At 36.1% G+C, this 24,247-nt stretch overlaps 1 protein-coding gene across 2 annotated transcripts in view; it reads right to left on the bottom strand.

The window, feature by feature from the left end:
* Positions 1 to 24,247, bottom strand: part of LOC132151920 (serine/threonine-protein kinase N2-like) — a 60,497-nt gene that overhangs the window by 16,892 nt on the left and 19,358 nt on the right. For both annotated transcript variants that reach the window (XM_059560470.1, XM_059560471.1), the window contains exons 2-6: positions 17,238 to 17,538; positions 3,913 to 4,067; positions 1,430 to 1,553; positions 1,178 to 1,332; positions 5 to 218 (exon numbers count right to left, since the gene is read on the bottom strand). In XM_059560470.1, the coding sequence (XP_059416453.1) occupies positions 5 to 218; positions 1,178 to 1,332; positions 1,430 to 1,553; positions 3,913 to 4,067; positions 17,238 to 17,538 (949 nt within the window). The remainder of the gene's footprint in view (positions 1 to 4; positions 219 to 1,177; positions 1,333 to 1,429; positions 1,554 to 3,912; positions 4,068 to 17,237; positions 17,539 to 24,247) is intronic.

Raw genomic sequence — 24,247 nt, 5'->3', positions numbered from 1 at the left:
TTACCGGTCAGAGCAGCGGGTTTGGCCACAGTGCTGTACTTGTTGCTGGTGGACATGATGCTTTGGCGGGGACTGAAAGGTGGGGAAGACACCATTGCTAACTCCTCCATAATCAGGTTGCTCTTCGGGTGATTTTTGGGCAGCTCACTGAGTCTCTGCTTCAGAGAGAACTTCAGCAGGTCTAGCTTCTGACTGGATTCGTTCAAGCGGGCTTGAGCCTGCAAGAAAGTCAGACAGTGTTTACAACTGCATACAGACATAAATACATATTTTTTCAATGTGACAGTGCTGCCTCAGAGAACAAGGATTCAATTTTCTGTGAAAAATGGTCTTACACCAAAAACTACTAAAGATGATGTTTTTATTACTATTATAATTATAGGAAAACCACAAAAAAAATTTAAAATAATAATTATTACTGTAAAATACTGTGTTTAATGTTTTAAACTACTTAGTTTTCCAGCTTTCATATAATTATTTAGCTTTTCTAATCCCGATGCACTTCCCTACATGGTCATTCCATTAATTACTAGATTGATTAATTCTTTCAAAATAGAGTTATTCAAATCATGTGGTGAAAATTATCCTTTTTCTATTCGCAATATCACAGAAAAACAACACTTTGCAATATCACTTTCCTCCAATATCGTGCAGCCTTAACCAATATATTTTTTGATTTTGTTTTAACCTTGCTTTACCAGGAGAGCAAACAGGAACATCTTCAAATACTGATTCAGAAGTACACAAATTTCTTTCAGTGGCTTGTATTCTGATTGGCTGCTATCATGTGAAACTAGCTTGAATATTTTTCCCTGCTAGTCTATTGTTGTCTAAGAAAGCTGCTTACTGTCAGTTTGCAGGTCTGAAACGTTTGTGTTGTATCCCATTTTAAATTAAAAAAAAGAATTCCAACAGACAGGAAACTGACAGAGTATTACTTCCACAGGCATAATACAATTACATCATTTTAAAGACCATTTAACCATCCCGAGTCATATCACAATTATGGTGTAAAGTGAGAAAAGCTGTAAACATTTGGCTCTTTAGGCAATTAAAAGTACATAGTTAAATGAATACCTGGATAATATAGATATAGACATGAAAGAGTTTATATGACATACAGAAAAATGATGAGAAGCGACTATAAATATCATTACAATTTAGAAATGGAGCCGACCTCTGAATGAGCTTTCTTCTCCGTCACCTTCCCTGTTCCCAGCAGTTTCATCACATTCTTAGCACCTTCTGCCACAGCAGACTCTATCCGGAAGTGATGTCGGAGCTCTTCTATCCTCAGGTCCAGAGGACTGATTATAGGCTTGCTTGAAGTCACTGCAAACATCAGATTTATGTTTTAATACCACACTCATCCCCATTTAAATTGCAAAACACAGATATAATTACAGAGGCAATCAGCTTGACCACATACCGTCATTGTCCTCATAGTTCATCTCGCTGGTCTGGCTGGCTTTGAGAATCTGCATTCGAATGAACTCTATCTTTGTCTTGCTGTCTTGAAGCATCTGTTGAGCTGCTGCGAGCAGTTTGCGGTCCTACAGATGAAGACATTGGAGGTTCAGAAATGAACAGAGGAATAAAATATGCACAAACAGCACATTATATTGACAAGTATTTCTTAATGCAGATCCACAGTTCATTAAATAAAATATACAAATATAAAAAGAAAAGGAGATCTACGCCTTCAAATAAATGTTCTTTTGACCTTTATTCATCAAACAATCCTAAAAAATATTTTTGTGAAAAGAGACTGAACAACACTGATAATTATAAGAAATGATTCTTGAGTACCAATATTAAAATGATTTCTGAAGGATCCTGTGACACTGAGGACTGAAGCAATGGGTGGTTAGCTCTGCCATCCCAGGAATAGATTATAAAACTTGTTTTAATCTGTAATAACATTTCACAATAGAACTATATTTTTAATCAAATAAATGCAGCCTTTGTGAGCATTAGATACTCTTAAAAAAGATTAAAATTACCTTTTAGACTCCAAACTTTGGAACAGTAGTGCATGAATCAAGATTTCATTTCATTTCTATTTAAATGTACATAAAGTAATGATTACTTTATATATTCAATATTTCACAACAAATTACTGTGCAGCACTCATGGTCATGCTGTTTGCATGTAAGATACTACAAGCTTAAGCAAGCAGAAGGATGTCAATGATATACAGCCCTAAATATTTTACATTAAATCAAATAATCTTTTATTTAACACATTAAGTTCCCTTTTGAGGCAACCTAAAAACTCCTTTAAAACATATCCTTAAACACCTGTCACTTTTGACAACCCTAAAAATTGATTTAATAAAAATGTTCGGATTATTATTTTTTTTTTTTAAATGTACAGTTTATAAAAAATGGTCCTTGAGGCCTTACTGGATTGTAAACAGAGTCACACTTTAAGGGGCTGCCTGTAGCACCAAACACACTTTAGTTGTAACTACATTCACAATAGATTATAGCATGTCCTCTCATACCTTGATCTTAATTCATATTCTTAACATTTCTCTAATTTTTTTTTTAAGTGAAACCCACAAATTAAAAACAAATCCATACATAATGTGTTTGAAGTGTAAATAGATGTTTCCTTGTCACACCAAGTATTTAAATCTAGTGACTGCGAGTCAGGAACCTCTATGGACTAAACTTCCTGTAAGCAGCCATTAGAGGTTGACGTTACCTCAGAGGCCTTTCCTCCGGATATCTAAAGCAGCTGTGAAGCTGCATACAGGACTCACCACTTTAATAAATAAATAAATAACAGTTGTTGTTTTTTTTTAACAGTCCAACCAATGGTGCGAGTTTTGCAAGGGACTACCAGTCTGGCCTAGCATGGGAAGACACAGAGTTAGCAATTTCATTTGGCGCCACAAGTGGAGCAAAAAAGGCATCTTTGAAGTTCTTGAACAGAGCAGTCGTTGGCCAACAGAAATGAAGGAGTATCGCTTAATCAGTTCGAGTCAAATGAAGTCCTGTGCCGTAGTGCTAAGTATGTTTTTCTGTTAAATCACCAATAAGACTGTGCTGATTTAACAAAACTCCTTTGTGAGTCTTCAATGCTAATTTTAACCACAGAGCCTCTTTAATTGACAGCGGCATTCTTGATAAAAGAGAGAAAAGGAGGGTCAGACACTCTAGACCAAAGCCAAGCCAAACCATGAGAACATTCTACTGATACTACATGTATGTTTTGAAACACACTGCATGTAGAGCACCAAAGCCTGATTTCCTGAGGGAGAGGGTGGAGAAACATAACTGAACTGTTCTATTCCAGTTCTCCTTAATGTCAGCTGCACCCTGGGGGTTACAACCATGACATTGGCATATGTGTATTAATGAGTCTAGTTTGGCTTCCTTTACCTCTTTTGAAAATAGGAGAGGATATTTCACTAAATTTTAGAGGACATGTTTGCTAACATCTGTTTTCATTTCTAGGGATGAATCTAAGAGATCAAACGGCTTATCCTCTCTGGGAGTAAAGGCAAAGCAGTATTTAGTGTAACATAAAGATGAAGTGTATTTTGAAATACTTTTCCTATTCCAGCTTAATATGCAGAGGTTATACGTTTTTCACTTTAATGTTGATTTAACTGAAAAATGTAAATGCAGTGGCAGCATGGTGCCATCAAAACATTCTATACAGCCCAACACTGCATTGGCTCAACGAGTGGTGTGAGTCTGGGGCAGGACTACTTAATGGCAAAATGTGGGAATGATTTTGGAAATGTTTGGAAATGGACCTTATTATTTTTGCAATTTTGCTTTGTAACACGACAATAAAAAACAGATTCCATGTCCATGTAAATAACTGTTTGTACCACAAGCAAAAGCATTAGTCTAGACAAACCACACACCACAGATCCTTTAAAAGGCAGACTACTACCTTGGAAGAGCCGTTGGAATACATCTGAATCATATTTTCTGCTCCCTGTTTCACTTTGAGCTCGATGTCGGCTTGTTTCTTCAGAGCAGCCAGTCTGCTACTGTTGGTGAATGTCCGAGCTTCACTCTTGGGGGTGTCTGGGGTTAGTGGGTACTCTGACATTGAACAAACACAAATTGACATCAAAGAGTTAACAAAACACTAAAACAACAATACAGCATGTTGGGAATGTTGGAGAAATGTGACTAAACATATGGGAGATATGGGAGAAATGTGACTAAACCCACACTTGGTCCTTTAATGCAGGTATAAAATGCTAAATGCAGGACAGCTAGCATTAGCACGCTGTCATTTTTATGAAAGTAAACCACAAACAACTACACTGAAAAATAAAATGTGGCAGATGATACTAAAAGCTTTGTTTTTGTTTGAAAACCTTTAAATAAAGGTCTTCTAGCCACTTGAACTACTTACTTTCAAGCAGAAATAAAAGTAATAAAAGTAATATAATAAAATAAAAGTAATTTTAGGGCTGAAACGATTCCTCGAGTAACTCGATTACAAAAAATGATCGAGGCAAATTCTTCTGCCTCGAAGCCTCTTTTAATTTATTTTAAATCTCACGTCAGGTTCTTTCGCAATGATTTTTTTTATGTGACACAACGCGTTTACGTCACCCACAAAGCGGAAGGAGACACAAGCACTGCGTCCGAAATCGCATACTGCAAGGAGTCAGCAGTGTTTTGATCTGAGGGCGCGGGCAAACGTAAAGAGATCGTCGTGGCGTGTGTCCATTGCAAGATAGAGCTGGCATACCACAACTAGGGCCCTATGATTTCCGCGAGGCAGAAAACGCGGAAGGAATCGCGGAATCCAGTCATAAAAACGGAATTTACAGTTTAACGCGGAATGGCACGGAATTTGCCTAACTAAACCTAAGCGCGCGTGACGCTCCGGTGATTTCAGCGTCTGCCGTCTCACTAAATAAGGACGTGAACACATGAACAACATCTCCAGAACTGCTCTGACAGTCACTTCATGAGCATTTGACCGTTTGATTTGAGTAAAAATAGAGTCACATCACATACACAGAATTGTAAAAATGCCAACCCGTCAAAATAAAAGTCCGGTTAAAGACTATTGTTCAGCAGAATGTACATAGCCTACTACTAAAAAAAATAAAAAAAATAAAAAACATTATTTTTTTTAAGGTTTAATCACACAACATTTCTTCCATGTTTTATTTTTAATAGTAAATCCCATTTGTTTACCAAAAAGTTTCTTTAAAACCCCAACTGAATGGCGCTTAAATGCACTTAATTCATCTGTCAACTTTATTGTCATTGTTCACAGTACAAGTACAGACAGAGAAACAATTGGTAATAATTAAATGTTTATTTTGATGTATGCATTGCATTCTATGCATTAAAAAAAAAATACAAATATTTTTTTTCTAAAAAAGGAAACTTAGTTGTTCATTTTAAGAGACCCAGGAGTCTTATTTTCTCTTGCATAATTAATATTGCATTTTAATTAAGCAAAGCACATTTTATATTTATATATATATATATATATATATATATATATATATTTAGATAATTACCAATTGTTTTGCTAGATAAGACCATTATTCCTTGGCTGGATCGTGTAAAGCACATTGAAGCTGCATTTAAACTGCAATTTGGACCTTCAGCCTGTTGGTCACCATTGTAGTCCATTATATGGAGAACAATCCTGGAATGTTTTCCTCAAAAACCTTAATTTCTTTACGACTGAAGAAAAAAAGACATGAACATCTTGGTTTACATAGGAGTGAGTAAATTATCAGGAAATCTTTATTCTGGAATTGAACTAATACTTCAAATATACAGTTAATTAATATTTTGTTTAATTACCATTAAGCTAAGCACCTCAGATTAAAACGTTTTTTGTTAAATCAGCCAGTGAGATTAGAGCTTGCTAGATCAAGAAAGTATTTTCTAGGTTGCATATGAAAGAGACAGTCAGTGAATGGTCTGTGATGTCTGAGGTTGAGACTAAGTGAAGAAAAAAAAAAAAAGTAAAACCCTTTATCCCTACCAGAGAAAAGTGATGATTTTTTTTCTTTCTTTCTTTTTTTAAACAATGGGGTAGTGTTTACACAGAGGGTGAAAAAAACCCTAATGATATATGAAGAGTTGTGATAACAGAAAAAATACTATTAAAACAAATTTACGGTATATTCAACACATATTGGAAATATTAAAAACCTTAAGAAATCAGAACTTGTGTAGCAATGTGTAGCCAAATAACTTTTTTTTTTTTTTTTTTGGATGAGTGTTTGAATGACGAGTTGTGTAATAAAGAGAAATGACAATGATATTGTAACGATATCAACCTTCATATTCATCCGGAAGAAGGAGGCGGGAACCGGCGGACAATCAAAAACATTTTAATAACAAAACAAACACAAAACAGCGCACCAGCCCCTCACGGACGACTGGTGCGCACAAATAAAAACCAAAACACAACTAAAAGCCCAGGCCTGGTCCTCTCTCGTCCTTCACTGTCGTCGCTCCAGTTTTATATCCTTCCATCTCCTCCATGGGCCTCGAGACCGGTGGGACGAACAGGTGTAGTTCATCTCCAATCACTCCCCCGGCCTCGCTCCCATGTCCCTCGGCCCCGCCCCACTCGTCACATACCCCCATCGCCCCTCGCAGGCCGGGGGGTACTCCCGAGACTGCGCTCTACTCCCCCCCCCTCCCTCCGGGGGGGCCGCTCCCGGGGACCTGCGGGAACCTGGGGGTAGGACAGGCGAGGCGAGAGAAAAGGAGATGGAAGGAGGAGCGACAGAGACGAGAGAGGGGAGAGAGGAAAAAAAAAAAAAAAAAAATTCCGGTTCCCAGACGCACCGCTGCTCGGCCCTCCACCAGCTGGGTGATCTCCTCCGCGGTGCCTGGCGGTGGCACTGGACGGCCCTCGGCACGACACTCCTCCGCCGCCCGGTGGACGGCGACGGCTCCTCCGGTTTTGGGCAGCCGGCAGGAGTCCCCCGTTCCCTGCTCCTCCCCGTTCCGGCGGATGGCAGCAGGCTCCGGCCACCTGGCGAACGGCGCCGACTCCTCCGCTCCCTCACGGACGGCAGCCGTCTCTCCACATCGTGGGCGGCCGGTAGCGAGCTCGCCCGTCCCCGGCAACTCGCTCCAGCCCACCGCCTCGAGCGTCCATGGCGGCACACTCCTCGCCAGCTCGTTGGCACCGCGGATTCACCACAGCGGCGAGGGATCTTCAGCAGCGCGTCCCTCCTTCTCCCGGGTTTCGGCACCACTGTAACGATATCAACCTTCATATTCATCCGGAAGAAGGAGGCGGGAACCGGCGGACAATCAAAAACATTTTAATAACAAAACAAACACAAAACAGCGCACCAGCCCCTCACGGACGACTGGTGCGCACAAATAAAAACCAAAACACAACTAAAAGCCCAGGCCTGGTCCTCTCTCGTCCTTCACTGTCGTCGCTCCAGTTTTATATCCTTCCATCTCCTCCATGGGCCTCGAGACCGGTGGGACGAACAGGTGTAGTTCATCTACAATCACTCCCCCGGCCTCGCTCCCATGTCCCTCGGCCCCGCCCCACTCGTCACAGATATATTAAAACTCAGTGAAGGACTTGAAGCAGGCTGGAAAAATGCAAATGTTCTCTCTGGTGACAGTGAGCCAGTTTCTCAAAGACTCTCTGTGAGAACAACTTGGCCATCATGGAAAGACTTGCACAAGATTGAGCAAACACAAAAATGAGCAGAAAACACCTCATGAGAAAATTTGAAAGATGGGAGCAAAATTGGATTGCCAGTATTAAAGTTGCTTAATCTGTACCCAAACAAGTAATACTAAAACTACTAAAATATGCATGCAATTTAGAACTTGTTAACACAAATGGCCTATGGCTAATTTTGTAATTTTGCTCTCTGAAACTTACAGACACAGGCACACACACACACACACACACACACACACACACACACACACACACACACACACACAAACATGCCATGAACTTCAGGCTTGTTTTATGATTATCTTAGGTTTAGAACGATGAAATCATCCACTCATGTCCTGACAAGAAGTTATACACCTGCAAAGATAAAAGTGGAAGCCCTGTTTCTGACGACTCTGTCATAACATATAGAGGAGAAAGGCAAAACATTAAAAGGATCATATGAAATTGTAAAAAAGAACATTATTTTGTGTATTTGGTGTAATGAAATTTGTTTATGCAGTTTAAATTAAAAAAAACAAAAAACATTTTTTTCCTCATACTGTACATTATTGTTTGTCCTCTATGTCCCGGCCTTCTGAAATGTATCGATTTTTACAAAGCTCATTGTTCCAGTGCGTTGTGATTGGCCGAATGCCTCGTGTGTGTGACATAAATGTACCTTAACATATGTGATGCCGTGTCCCTGCGCGATGAGACAAATCCAATAAAAATCCCATTACAAACGAGGCATTTGTTGCATCCAGTGGGTACGACATAATTACTGATTATAATCACTTAGTGCTTTTACATGTTGTGTTGCATTGCATCGCGTAAACATAAAACCATGTCTGCATTTGTGATCAGAGAAACGACAAGCACTACTCTCACTCTGTTCAAAACTCGCATTTGAATCGTCAGTGGCAAATTCTTTAAACATGAAAACATACAGGCTGTGAGTTAGAAAAGCCGGCATTGAAGGCTACTCTCCCAGGTTCAGGAAACAGTCCTCCATAAAATGCGTTGCACACACACGACTATTTGGTTTGAACTGTTCTGGAACAGTGTATTATAGCAGTATTATAGCTCCGCTCATGGCACGCCTCCAGGAGCTCGGCTTTTTCCGGAAAGAATCGGAAAGCTGTATTTTTCTTTTATAAATATGATAAAACTAAAGTGGAAACTTTTTGGATATATGAAGGATGCAGTACTACTCTATAGGTACTCAAGATTAACATGAGATTAGGTGAAACGGTGTATGTTATGTACCCTTTAAGAAAACAATACCTAGTGACAACAGCAAAATGGCAGGTGAAATGTGACATGCAATACTAAATCTACTGTTTAAAATATCATGTTACTAATTATTAGACATGCTGATCTTATATTACCTGATATCAATGGACTATGTACTATTTTTAATAATACAGACAGTTTAATGATGGATTTGTCACACCACACAGCACTATTTAAAATGTATTAAAAACATGGACAATTTCTAAAAACTTGATGACGACTTTAGTTACAATAACTAAAATACACGTAAAATGAACTGTTACTTATATTGAGCTTATTTTTTTTTTAAGTTAAATTAATAGGCTGCATCAACTACCCACACATCCAAATGTATATATCTTTGCTATTATATAAATAAAACTATTTAAATGACTGGCAGTCATTACTGCATGAAGACTAATTAGATAATACTGCTGTAGTTTGACTATTAAGCAGGCCTGTAATTTAAATTTGACAGATGAAAAATAATGAATATGAGATGAATAATTTGATGAATAATTTGACCTTGTTGGAAATGGACTAAACAAGAATGCAATTAATTCCTCCAAGGACAGCACAACTCCCTGCATGATTCACATGTTGGGTATTCCCATGTATTCCTTCTTTGTACTTGATTGCAAAGTGATTATTTCAGATTTCTTAGTAACACATACATAAAGAGTATCAGAATTCAGAATATTCCTAAACAAATGTTTGCTTATTTTGCTATTGTCTTATGGAAATACTGGAGATGTTCACTTGTACCATTTATACATACTTCACACATTCCATTTCACTTATTCTGCACAATAAAGCAAAAATTCTCATTAATTTCCTGTTAAAATATAAGCATGCAAAAACAACTGAGTGCATGACAAAAAAAAGTTTGTAGTGCTTTCCTTTCTGTTTTATACACTGAATTAATACATTTAAATGTTCCTTATCTTGACACAGTTTATAAGACCATATTTCAGATTTGAAAAAAAAAAAAGCTTGTACATGTATTTTTGCTTGCAACAACATTCAATCTGTATTTGATATTAATACTGCATTTATAGTAATATCTTGACACAATGCACATTTGAAGAATTTCATGCACACTGAACTACTGTATGATTGACAACTGATGTATTTCTGGTAGAGAACAGCACTAACAATATGAAAGGTCATAGGTTCAATTCTCAAATAAATGCATAAAGTAAACAGTATTCACTTTGAACTGAAATAGTGATACTATAGTGATTGACTTTGAACTGAAATAGCATTACAACTTCAAAACACAAAAATCAAGAAATGTAGATGGGAATTTGTCAGCTAATTATACTGAGATTTAGGGTATTCCTATAACTTTATCTGGAAGAGAAACTTCTATTTGTAAACACTTAAAACATCCTGAAGTTTGTTGAGCGAATCACTGAATCAAGGAATGCGCAAACCAACCGACTGCATGTTTGCAACATACAATTTGAATAGTTCCTACATATGTGAAAAACTGAAAATGGATAGCAGTAATACATACACAAATAAATGACATAACATTATGGCTTTTATAAATACACAGTACAGTGATTCAATGAAGCATTTGTGTAACGAACCAGGAAAAGTCTCACACAAGCCATGGGTTTCCCCACTTCCTAGTGCCAGGAAAGACATGCTTCCTGTCCCACTTCTCCTCTAATCTCTCTATCACACTCTCTCTCTTGAAGATGGGCAGGTTGCTTCTGCCTGACCAATAAAACATGTGTCTAAATGCACCATATACAGCAAACATACCTTGAACAGAAAAAAATTAAAAAGAAACTACAAATATCTGGGCTTGATCCACTCAATAGTAATGCTATTTTTAATGTTTTTGAAAGAAGTTACTTCTGCTCATCAAGCCTGCATTTATTTACAGAAAAAACAGTAATATTGTGAAATATTATTACAACTTAAAATAATAGTTTTCTATTTGAATATACTTTAAAAAAATAATTTATTCCTGTGATGCAAAGCTGAATTTTCAGCATCATTACTCCAGCCTTCAGTGTCACATGTAACATCCAGTCTATCACATGATCATTTAGAAATCATGCTAATATTCAGATTTATTATGAGTGTTGGAAACAGTTCTGCTGTCTAATATATTTGATGAATAAAATGTCAAAAAGAACTGCATTTATTCAAAATAAAAAAAAATTCTAATAATATATATTCTAATAATATATGTTCTTTACTATCACTTTTTATCAATTTAACACATCCTTGCTGAATAAAAGTATTGATTTTATTTAAAAAGAAAAGAAAATTACTGACCCCAAATTACTGACCAGTAGTGTATATTGTTATTACAAAATATTTATATTTTAAAAACATAGCAGCTTTTTTTTTGTACTTTTTATTCATCAAAGTATCCTAAGAAAGCATCACATGTTCTGAAAAAATATTAAGCAGCAGAACTGTTTCCAACTTTGATAATGAATCATCATATTAGAATGATTTCTAAAGGATCATGTGATAATGATCCTAAAAATTCAGCTTTGCATCACAGAAATAAATGATAATTTAAAGTATAATAAATTTAAAAACAATTATTTTAAATTGTAATAATATATCACAATATTACATTTTTTCTGTATTTTTGATCAAATAAATGCAGGCTTGATGAGCAGAAGTAACTTCTTTCAAAAACATTAAAAATAGTAATGTTTCCGAACTTTTGGTTTGTACTGTATATATATATATATATATATATTCTAATTTTGAGAGCAAGCACACCACAACGATAGCAACACAGAGAAACGATTTAACACTTTTAAAGGTTTTTTTTTTTTTTTCTCTCCAGGTAATGAATGATAAATACATTCACAGCCAATCAAAATCCTTCATGGAAAATAACTGAAGTGCGTGCTTAGAATTAATGTCATCATCCATTGGTGTGAATGCTAATATAACTAAGAAAAGGCATACAGTTGGTGAAACACTAACAAATGCCTTGAGCATTCAGAGAAAACAAAAGGCATGATTTTAAACAACAGAAGTCCCCTGTAGCACTACTCACAGAAAAAAAATAATAAATAAATAAAAATACAGCCTTGTAATCATGAGTCTTCATTCATTGTTCTCGAAGTCCACAAAGAGTCACACTATAAGTCATAACCCAAAATGCCATGAGCATAATACAACATTTACACACTAGGGCTGTAACAGTACACAAACATTACGGTTCGGTACGTACCTCGGTCTTGATGTCACGGTTCGATACAGCAGGGGAAAAAAAAACTAAACATAAAATTGCTTTATATATAGGGTTGGGAATCTTTAGAAATTTTCCGGTCCCGGTTCCACCTAACGGTTCCGGTTCTGATTCCAGTTCCATTAAAATCATTAAACAATTATTAAAAAATAGTGGTAAGGAAAAATGCACAATACTCAACTACTCAATGCTCAATACTCTTTATTACTTACTGTCAACTTAATTTAAAGGTTGGCAATGTCAAAATGCAACATATATTACAGTGTACAGATCTTCATAAGTAGGGTTGGTTCTTTTTAGAAATTTAGAAATAGTGTACCTTAAATTAATATTTTTAAATAGTTTTAAAAACAAAAATATGGATGCTTTATGCAAATGTTTAATATATATATTTTTGAATCAAATCAAAATAATGAAACCATCCATGATCGATTAACTAATGTTAAATCTCCCCTCGGCCTGCATGTTCTGTGTCTGCTCGTTCTGTGTGCGCGAGAATGGTCTCCTTCCGCTGATGTTCCCATGTGCACTGCACAGTTTGAACACAAGCAGAAAGATGGCCCAAACGAGAGATAGCTATTGGACTAGGCTGACCTAAAAATCAGAATTTCACTTTTGCCCTTATTTAATTGCAAAAAATTACTAGCCATCCAACATTTTATCTCTTCAAAACAGTCAGAGTGTGTCCCATGAATCCTTATTTTCGATCTTAGCTGGAAGATAACCCCTAATAATGGACCCCTGGGGAACACCGCAAGACAAGTGAACTGGCCGAGAAGAGACACTTCCAATGCTCACTGAAAAGGTTCTATCCTTCAAATAAGAGGACAACCACTGCAACACAACCCCTTGTATACCCACCACCTTTTCCAACCTGTGTAACAAAATGCTATGGTCGATTGTATCAAATGCAGCACTTAAGTCCAATAGGACTAGTATCTCACGTGAGCCAGAATCTAGAAGTTGCAGCAGATCATTACTGACTTTCAACAGTGCGAGATAAAAGGCAGCTTTGAAATGGGTCGGTAATTGCTGAGAATAGAGGGGTCAAGATTAGGTTTCTTGAGCAGGGGGTGGACCACTGCAAGTTTAAAACTGGATGGGATCACTCCATTTGCTAAGGAGCTATTGATGATAGATAATACAGCCGGACGTAAGGTTGCAAACACTTCCTTAAAAAGGCGAAGCGGGATCACAACCGACAGCTTGAGGACTTAGTATTAGCAACAATATCAGCAAGCACCACTGAGGACACGGTGAAAGTTAGCAAATCAGTTGTGAAATCATTCACAGGAGTCTCATAAGATGATGGTTTAATTGTAGCCTTAATATCCAATATTTTGTTGACCTTTTTGCCTATTTTGTATTACCCCAGAGTGACGCGCTGCCAAGATGATGACGGCCTGCTCCGCCCACTTTTGGTTTCAAAAACTCTCTTCGGAAACCTATGGGTGTTGTCACAGACACTACGTCCATGTTTTTATACAGTCTATGGTTCTACAAGCTCAACAGTGCTTCAGACTGCTTCAAAGTGATTCTCAATCAATGAATATCACACATTTAAAGCAAGCGATTGCTTATGAACTCAAGTTGATGAATTATGACAATGTCTACTTAATGACCTTTATATAATATGTTTGAGACGGTTGTAAGAATGCATATTTTCTCTCTCATCTGAAGGATCAGATCACAATAGTATAGACATTTCAAAATAAGAGTCCCGGTGTATTTCGGGCTTGTTTATAACTAAAATTCACACTTTTTTTTCTGGGTATTATTAGTATTTTGTTTACACAATTAATTGCATTTAATTTAATTTAATTTTCATTTAATTCATAGTAAACTATTGTAGTATTTATTTTTAAATATAACAATCAATGCTAAAAAAAAATGCAAAATAAAATGCAAAACATATAAATTGCACATTAACTCAGTTTTCAAATTAACTTCTAAATGATAAAATCTTTATCTGTTGAAATATAATTATTTACATAGTGGCTCTCATAACTTTTTCATAAAAGATTTATTTAAACATTAAACAATTAAGAAAACAACTAAGTAAAATATGAGTGTATAGTCTTAATTTAATAGACTTAATTTCTCTAGAGGACTGATGAGCTATGGACACTTAAGGTAAATTAAATGCTACGTGACATTTTGTTTACAAGATGTTTTATTGTCGTCTTTCCGCAGTTGAAACACTGACTGAGCAATTACATGATGTTTGAAATGTTCATTAATTTATTTTGCATTAAAACTAGTAGTAAAGAGAAAAAAAAATGATTGTGCTGCTGTTTAAACTAAGGTGTTTACACAGCGATCTGTCGTGCCACATCAAAAAGCGCAAAAACAGCATTTATTGTTTGAATTTCCTGGAAAAAAATGACGTAATTTGAAAGGTGAGACTTTCATCCATTGTTGTCATATTGCATTTTCTGCATCTGCATTCATAGATGATTAACTTCAGGATCTGAGTCACATTATACTATTGTAATGTTATTGACAATGAAGTTCGCAGGGAAATAAAGACAGCCACATAAATAATCTGTGTTCTTCCTTCTCAAACTACCTGAAGGTTAAAAAAAGCAACAATATAAATATTCAACAGCAAGCCTCTTGTATAACCAAAAGCTCAAATGCAAAAGTTTCTATTTTGGATAATCCCTTAAACCCCCACAAATCATTATCATTGTTCTTTGTTGTGGTGATTTTTTTTCAGCAGTACATTACAGGGTACGGTAATATCCATGGATAACTGCTGTTTTGGACACAAAGTCCTTGGTTGTACAACCAAAGTAGAACAAAAAAAAGTGCTGTGGTTGTACGAAGGTACAGTAACATCATGAGAAGGTAATAACATGGTAATTGAATGCGTACCATTATAATGATAACAATATTTACATACCATGTTATTTACATGGTACCTCAACATAGTTCAAAGTATTAGTATTATCTCAGTCCAAAACATGGCATTCCCATTAAACCATTTTATTACTATGGGACCCTTTCAGGCTTGAGATAGATATTCTTCATTTCTCGAAGCCCATGTCAGATTAGATCTGCCATCCATCCTTGCTACACACAAGTTGTAATAGCATTTCTGATTTAAACTTTAAATAGTGACTAATAAATTAGTTTATAAACTAAATTAGTTTATAAAACTAATAAAAATAGTGTTGGTAAGTCAACTGATTCAAACATTTGTTTTCACTTGTTTTACTCTTATAAATTATGGTTTGTCAGATTAAATGAGTTAATTTTTTAAGCAATTTCAGTGCAAATAAAGAAATCAGCATTGCTAATTAAATAGCTGGAAAATGTCAATATATAATTTTGTTTAAGCTATATCGCTCCGCCCGAATACTACTACAAAAAAAAAAAAAGAAAAAAAAAAAAAAGTATGGTAATTTTTCAGTACAATTTTGTCAGTGATTAACCTGTTAGCCTGCACCCCGATGCGGGCGTCCTCAACACCCCTCAACTCGCACGTGTCAGTGTTTACGAATAGATTAAATGAAACGGGACAAATGTAATATTGACAAACTATGTATCATTATAAAGATCTAAGCCTCAAGCATCGACGACAGATCGCTGTTTTTCCAATGGAAAGCTTACAAAGACTGTATTTGCTACATTTGTGTAAGCAGTACACTTCAAAACATGAATAATGGAAACACTACATACCAGATCCGTCGTAATAACGAGTCATAAACACATCCACAGCTGTAAATCCCGGTTTAGTTAGAAAGGTAAGGGTCCACTGAACGACATCTCATGCAGCACGTTTAGTCCAACGAAGCAATAACGTTGTAATATGGATCATAATTCCTTTGTTTCATTTCAGTTCTTCAGCGACAGAATTGTTTGCGTCCGTTATGGAATAACCCATGGTCAGAAACCACGTCTTGGTAGTAAAAACACGGCATGGTTTTGCAGCGTACAGCATCACAAACAGAATGAGACGATCCACCAAAAAAAAAAAGTGAATGAAAGATAGGCGAAAGATAGTGTATTTGAATTCTGGCGCTCCCTCGTGACGCGCTCTGACGCACCTGTCAGCTGATGGAGGCGGAACTTATAGCGATCGCCTTTTTCTTTGTTTTATTTTTCAACAATTTTTATATATGTGAGAGTGTGTTTTATGTTGAATGTGAATGTATCTGCATGATTACCATCTGTTCGAGTGCAAATCAGCCCAAATCAGCTCGCTATTACTGTATGATCACGGCTGTCAAAGTGAACGCGTCTATATGAATAGAGAGAGTGGATTATTTACTTTATGGTGCATTTGTGTTATTACCATCTGTATAAGTGGCCATCAGCACATCAGCACTTATTTGCATCGTAATTCATTGTAAAGGCTTCATTTCTAGCAATCTCAGGATTTTCTGTAATTGGCATACAAAGTTAAATATTTTTTATTTTTCTTATTCTTATTATTCTCACTCAAAATATTCTTATTGTATTTTTCTAGTGCTCAAATAAATCACTTATATTCTGTCTAGTGTTTTATAATTGAAAAAAAAACTATGCACTGGTATGTTTAAAGACTTAATAGTTTGTAGAAGCCTTCAATACTGTTGGTAAATATTTTTTATATATTTGGGGGGTGAGGGGTCTAGACATAGTCTCATAAAAATATTTGCAGGAGTCTCATTTTTCATGATATCTTATTCAGATTTGAAATAGAATCTCAATAGACATGTGGCTTTCAACCCATTACTTTTCTAGATTGCTCCAGAACTGATTTCATGTATTTTTATATCAAATAAAACAATATTTAGGTGTGGTAAAAAAAAAAAAAAAAATTCAACGCACTTCAGTGTTTATAACTTTTAATATTTTTGAGCATTATCAAATCTGGTTGATAAAAAGTAAAGCCCAAAGGCTCTTCTGTCCAAAGACACCAAAATTATGTTTGTAACATACTGAAGTAGGAAACGGTTACAATTTTAAGTTAGATAGAGCACTCTCAGCTGTGAGTCCCATAATGGGGGTCAGGTTAACCGGTTAAAAACAAAAGCTACAATAAATACAAAAGCTAAAGACACAGATGGAGTGAATTCAGCCATACCTACAACCTCCTCTGGGTCCTTCACCACTATGTGTGCATTCAGTTCCTGAAGCTCCTGGTGCAGTTCTTCCAACTTCTTGTTGGACTTTTTAAGCATGTTGTCCACATAAGCCAGACTCTTCTTGTCTGTGGTCACCTTCCTCAAGTTCTCAGCTCCTTCTTTGATCTTTAGCTCTTTGCGGATCTCTCGTTTTATCTGGTCCTTGATCTCATCCAGCTTTTGTTGGACCATGGTATCCGAGAGGTCCAGATTTTGGCCAAGACCAAGACGTTCTGAGACCATCTGACCCCGAGTATCACCCTGAGGAGCAGGAGAGAGAAAGAGATAGCAGAAATGTTTACAATTATCCGAGGCATTCAGAGACATGGAATGCATCCTGGAATGTAGCATCGTTCTCAAGATGCAACGTAACAGCAAGTTCTCAGAATAAGCGGTCTGCATTGTGTGTGTAATATCCTTCTTTGCTGCAGAATGATGGAAATTCACTTTCACATACATGCTAGTGCACCATTTTTATGATCCAGTTACGGTTGTTATGCAACTGAATAAAGCACCAGCTAATCAGCTTGATCCTCACAAGAACAATGCAACACCTTCAGACAAGCGCAAGTGGCTGTGACAAAGAGTGTACATTATATGCACTATAATATAAAAAAATTAATAAATACAAAAAAAAAAAAAATAATTGAATAAAATTTAGTTTCAGTTTAATTAAAAATATACTCTGTAATCCAGGAATTGTTTTTATTTGAAAGCACTTTTATACAAGGTTTTATAAATGTATTATTTTTAATGACTCTAAAAATATCATGTGGCATAACCATCAAGCCAAAAATAACTTATTTTCTTTTCACCTTAAATACACGCAAGCATACATGTGCATAGGCAGAAGGTAAACCAACTCCAGGGTAAGGCTAAAAGCAGACAAATCTATTAACTACAAACATAGACGGAGCATGTGTAAGGCTTAGCCTTCCCCTGACCACGGGGTCTTGGGGCAAAAATGCCACTAAATTGGACAAAAATGCCCCTGCAAAAACAGAATAAAACTATTACGTCTGTTGCTAACAAACTGTAAATGAATACTGCAGTGTTGAGTGCAGCATTAAAATAAAATTAGCTTATGTTGCATCGTATTTCATTTTAGGCATTTTACAGTGTTGTGCATTATAACCATCATGCACGATGATGTTGAGCTTAGGGATGCAATGGCAAATCAGAGACATTCAAGCTTTGTTGAATGTGCGCACGTTCGATGACTGAAATCCACAATTGCTCTCATCCTTAAGAACAAGGCACAGATGTACGTACAATGCAAGTAAGGGATTCATTTTGTAGTGTGCGTTCGCAATGCTGCTGACGTATGGCGCTGCTGACGTGTTTTCTGGTGCACCCTATAACAAAGATAACACGTCAGCAGTGTCGTACGTCAGCAGCATCACTGCAGTGTTGTGAACGCACTCACAACAGACCCGGAACAGAAGACAATGCTGAATAAAGTCATAGTTTTTTTTTTTTGGATACAAATACAAAATGTATTTTCGATGCTTCAACAAATTCTAACTGACCCTCAGATGTCACATGGACTACTTTGATTATGTTTTTATTACCTTTCTGGACATGGACAGTATACCGTACATACATTTTCAATGGAGGGACAGAAAGCTCTCAGACTAGGGCTGGGTACCGAACTTCGATGCCTTTATGGTATCGAACGAAAAACTTCGATACTATGAGTATCGATAAATTATTTATCTTTCGGTGCCAAATGCCAAGTGGACGTTTTTTTTGTTTGTTTTTTTTCCAAGGGGCTGTGTCTGTGTGAGCTTGTAGCATACGTGCATGTAAGGACTTAAATTCGCCGTGATTGGCAGTCCACCACCACGTGACGTGACGGGGAGGATTTCTGAAGATACTCGCAGACACATAACACAAGTGTAGTTGTTTTTTCTCAAAACGTTTCAGTTTTACAACGCCAAAGAGGTCTAAAGTGTGGCTACACTTTATAAAAGTGGATGCCGAGTCAGCAAAGTGCAACATATGCGATAAGAGTATTGCAACCAAAGCCGGCAATACCACCAATTTAATGAAGCATTTGTCTGGATGAGTGTTTTGCCCTCCCTCCTGTTTAGTTTGGTCTACTCCATTGCGTATCTTGAAACATGCCCCCTTTCACATCGTCTAAATAACAGAGAGAAAGAGACAGATTTATCCGGTACAGCGAATTTCTCTGAGCAGCAGGCCACTGTATACGTTCACTTAAAACGCAACCGACTGTGTTTACGAGAATACTTGCAGAGACAATTTCTTTGAGATAATTGTGTGAGTAAGTGTTCATTCAGAAGTTACGATAGGCGAAAGATGAATTCATTCTCTGTACGCGCATCGTCTGAAATGCTGTTCGCAGCGTGTGCTTTGAATGAGTGCGCGCAAGCTCCGAACGCACGTGAATTGTTTAAAACGCTTGAATCAGCAAGATTTAGAAATAAGTGCAAACGATCAACTACGATCCGTTTCACCCCTTCAAGTGAGTGAACAACGCGAATCAAGTTAGGAATTTTACAGCACTATTCACGATAGCCCGTCGGACTGGAAAACACAATAGCCCCGGGACGTTGGGCTAACAATTTTGCGAGCCCTGGACCTCAGATCTATCCAGTTTGTGAAACACTGGTTTCCACACTGGTTTGGTTAAACAAAATAAATTATTATTTTAAAAGATTGACTCAAAAGAATCATTGGTTCACTAATCGGATCATGAACTTGTATTACCGGGCCAAAGATTATCTATTATTGAACATCTCGAATGAATAAAGACTGCAAGTTCATCTGTAAAGCACATAAAGCTGTCGTTTGAGTTTCTTCTATTTCATGCATGATTTTTTTTCCTTCTTTTCAATGGAGGATCAGTTGCCCTATTGGTTAAAATCCCCAAACTGTATACTTAAATATTAAATTAATAAATGACATCAAAACAGGGGCGTTTAGGTTATGATGTGGTGGGCTGCTGTTGGCCAGAAAGTCCAGGACCACTTTTTGGTCCCAGTCCGCCCCTGAATTTCACTACTTAAACCGAATGCATCCCCATGACGTTGACCACCACTTTATGTTAATTTTGGCCAAGTAAGGATTAATACCAATCCTGAGTGTCTGCTGGCGCACCCCTATCCAAAAAGCACCACCAGTTGTATTAATAATGTTATCCTGAGTGTGAAGTGTTACCAGAATTTGTTTTAATTAAGGTGAAAAATAAAAGTTTTGTGTTTAATGTATTTGTGTTGATGTTGAAATGGATTTTAACCCTCTGAGGTATAAGGGTATTTTTGGGGCCTGGAGAAGTTTTGTCATGCCCTGACATTTGTGCTTTTTTCAGTTGCTTATAAATATCTAAATGGGTAAAGTCTAATCTCACTGTAATCAGCACAAACTGGGCTATAATAATATGTGAAATGCATGTACATAATTGTGTTTTTGAGAAAAAAAATGTTATGCGTAGTTAGTGAAAAACTAAAAATGTTAAAACACTTGAAAAAGGCAAAAAAAACACATAAAGAACAATGGTTCCCGGGATTTTTGAGAACTGGAGCTTGTAGCCTAGAATTTTTCTTTCTAAATTATGTGAAAATCATCTTGTTTACTCACTTACGGAAAACAATATATTGATTTACTTTTTTTTAAGACACCTTTTGTTGGTAAAAGTCATATGCGAGTAGGCGTCAACTATCATGAATATCATTGTGATTTACACCTGAGAAGACAAAGACCCGCATAATGAGCTGCATAATGAGCCTCTCAGTCATCTGTGCCACTGAGAGGAAGGAGTTACAAGAAAGAATGTGAAGACAAAATAAATGTATATAATTGTATGTTTGTAGTTTATTAAGAATATATTTAATTATCCCACAACATAATTTAATATCCACTAGGAGGAGCAGTTAAACAGTTTATTAGGAACAATCAAAGCTGACTTTCAAACAATTTCTTTTGGCATCATTACTCCAGTCACACAATCCTTCAGAAATCCTTTTAAAAATCTTATTTTCTACAAAAAAAAAATTTATTGTTATTATTATCATCATTATTATTAATGTTGAAAAGAGCTGAGAATATTTTTAAGGTTTTTTAGGGGGAATAAATTGAAAGAAAAGCATTGTTTTTTACATTTGTTACAGTTATCTGTTTGTTACATTTATATTATTTACATCAAGCTTTTGAATGGTATAGTATTGTATATTGTTATTGAAACTTCATAATGTTTCACTTGATTATACATTTAGTCAGGAATTATAGTTTGGAAAAAGTCTTTGGAAAAAGTCTAACTAGTAAAATGTTTACACGTTATGTGAAAACTAGTACAAGTATATAAATAAATAAAAAGAGACTTACTCATGTTTATGATCTCTGCTGAATAAAGTGCTTCATTTTTTTCTGAGGAAATCCATTTGTCAAATCCACAACCACATCACATATTTTTGGGGTGAATTATGTCTTATTCCTCTCATCGCGAAGCAAACAGTAAAATAAACTAGAATTAAAAGTTAGTGAACTTTGATGTTGGCTTGGCCATCTTGGCCATGGGGCAAAAGAGCCACAGCACTTGTGTGCCCAACATTCTTGAGTTGCCCCGCTGCAAAAAAAATAAAATAAATAATACCATAAAAAAATACACCTGCAACAGTCGTTTTCCATGGTCCCTTGCTGTTTTCCTTTTTAATAAAAAGCCTAGGCTATGATAACAGCTAGGACAGGGTTGTCTAGCTGAATGCGAAATAAGTCATGCAAAAACTATAATCTCGTAAATACCATTCAATTTGATCTTATTTTAATAGTAGTGACAACATATTTAAGTTATCACACAGTACTGAAAAATTAAAGAAGGGACACTATATATAGTATACTTCTGCGAGTCAAGAGCTAAACAAAAAGTCCTGTTTCATGACAAAATACTGTACCTTTTATAAACTTTATACTATCACCACAAAATTTTTATTTATATTTATTAAAAAATAAATATTTCATAAAACTGAAAATTAAATATATTATTTCTATAGGCTATACAAAAAAAGAAAAGAAAAAAGACTAAATAATAAGGCTGAATAAGCTGATCTATAGCATGTTAAATGGTGGTTGCCTGTCTATGAATGGTACACCCCTCTAAGCTCACAGAAATGGTTTGACCCAAGTCCTCAGCAGCCAATGACATTGACCCGTTCAAACTGATTTTTAACGTGTACTTCACGTGTATTTAACATGTTGTTGACGCGTTAAAATTCACGTGTATTTGACCCTCTTGGCCTTCCATACACATTAGATATAATGAAGGGAGACGTGAAAAAAGGACATCGCGTTGTTTTGATATGGATTACTTTATCACAGAATATTTGTTCGGCAGCACTTGTTTAGTTTAAAAGTATACATGTCAAGCTTTCTATAGATATATCTCTCATGTCTCTTCGTTGAGTATTCATGGAGTTACAGTTCATTTTAATGACGTGTTTGTAAATGAAGACCAGCGCAGACAAAGGCTGCAAACGGCACACCTTGTTTGTTATCTTTATTTTATAAGTGCACAAAGTTTTGTTGTTATTATGTTTGTATCCAAAAAAAAGTAGACCCTTTACAGATTCGATTGATTTATTGCCCTTATCTGTACGATTAAAACTGAAGGTGTAATTTAAGTAATTTTCGGGTATATCAGGAGAAAATGACTCAAAACGCGTATATGCGTTAATCAACTCCAGAGGGTTTTAAAAGGCTGTCGTGACTTTTTTTCCTTCCAGTATTCATAAGCTGTATCACGCTGTCAAATTATACTTCATTTTGCTCACATAAACAGCTCAAAAACACCTGAAATCTGCTTGTGTTGTGTTCTAATGGGTGGATTAGTGCATTCGCTGTGATATTATTTTTGGAAGCTCTTAAAAAATATAAAAATGCTTTTATTCTGAGCTCGTAGTGAAGCTCTATTTCTCTCTCGTCTTTCTCTCAGTTCTTTGGCCAGAGACATAATTTATTAATGAGATCTGACCCGGTAATAATAACATATGTTGGTTTAGCTTGTCAGTGTGAATGAAATGTGTATTTATTTGTCCGATCTCGCCCCGAAACGCGGCTGTCATGTGACTTTTTTTTTTTCATTCGCGATGTCAAATATTGCATTTTGCACACATACACGGCTCAAAAAACCCTGGATTTTGCTCTTGTTGTGTTCTAATGGGTGGTTTGTGTGCATTCGGAGTAATATTGTATTTTAAGAAGCTCTTAAAAAAATATATAAATGACTTTACCATGTTGTGCAGCGCCGGATCAATCTATGTGACTTTCAGTCTGACAGAGAAAATCTCACAAGCACATATAAACACTCATTTTCATGTGTATAATATATTCTTCTAATTGTTTTGTGCCGTTTCGCTGCAGTGTTTTAATGTGAAAGGCTGTAAATTCTCTATGTGGACTTCAAGTGTTCAGAGAAATACATCGCGAGCTCACGGCCAGTTGGCTGCCGCGAATATATCATGTTATTACTTTAAACAGTTCAGAAACATCTGAATTTAGCTCTTGGTGTGTTCTAACGGGTAGATTGCGTGCAATCGCTGATATAATTTAATTTAAAAAGGTCTTAAATAAGAATAAATTCGCTCGTTGTGAGTTCCGTGGAGACATTGCCTGAGCTGATCAGCAGTGATTCTTCTCTCGTCTTTCTGACTGCTCTCTGCCCAGAAATCAATTATTAATGATACCTGACTAGTGTTGTCACGGTACCAAAATTTCAGTATTCGGTACCGATACCAGTGAAAATCCACGGTTCTCGGTACCAATTTCGGTACCAAAGCAAAACACAAAAATATAAAAAAAAAACTTTTTAGCACTAAAAATAAAACCAATGCCATTCTTTATACTTATTTACAATTGTGTTCAAAGTTTTTCTACAAGTTATATAATTATGAAAAACAGTAAACAAGTTTCACCCAAATTTAATTTTTCTTTTAATTTATAAAATTTAAACATT

This window comes from Carassius carassius, chromosome 10 (genome assembly GCF_963082965.1).
Source record: "Carassius carassius chromosome 10, fCarCar2.1, whole genome shotgun sequence".
Lineage (NCBI taxonomy): Eukaryota > Metazoa > Chordata > Actinopteri > Cypriniformes > Cyprinidae > Carassius > Carassius carassius.
The sequence above is the reverse complement of the archived record's forward strand: the minus strand, read 5'-3'. Positions and strand labels throughout refer to the sequence as shown.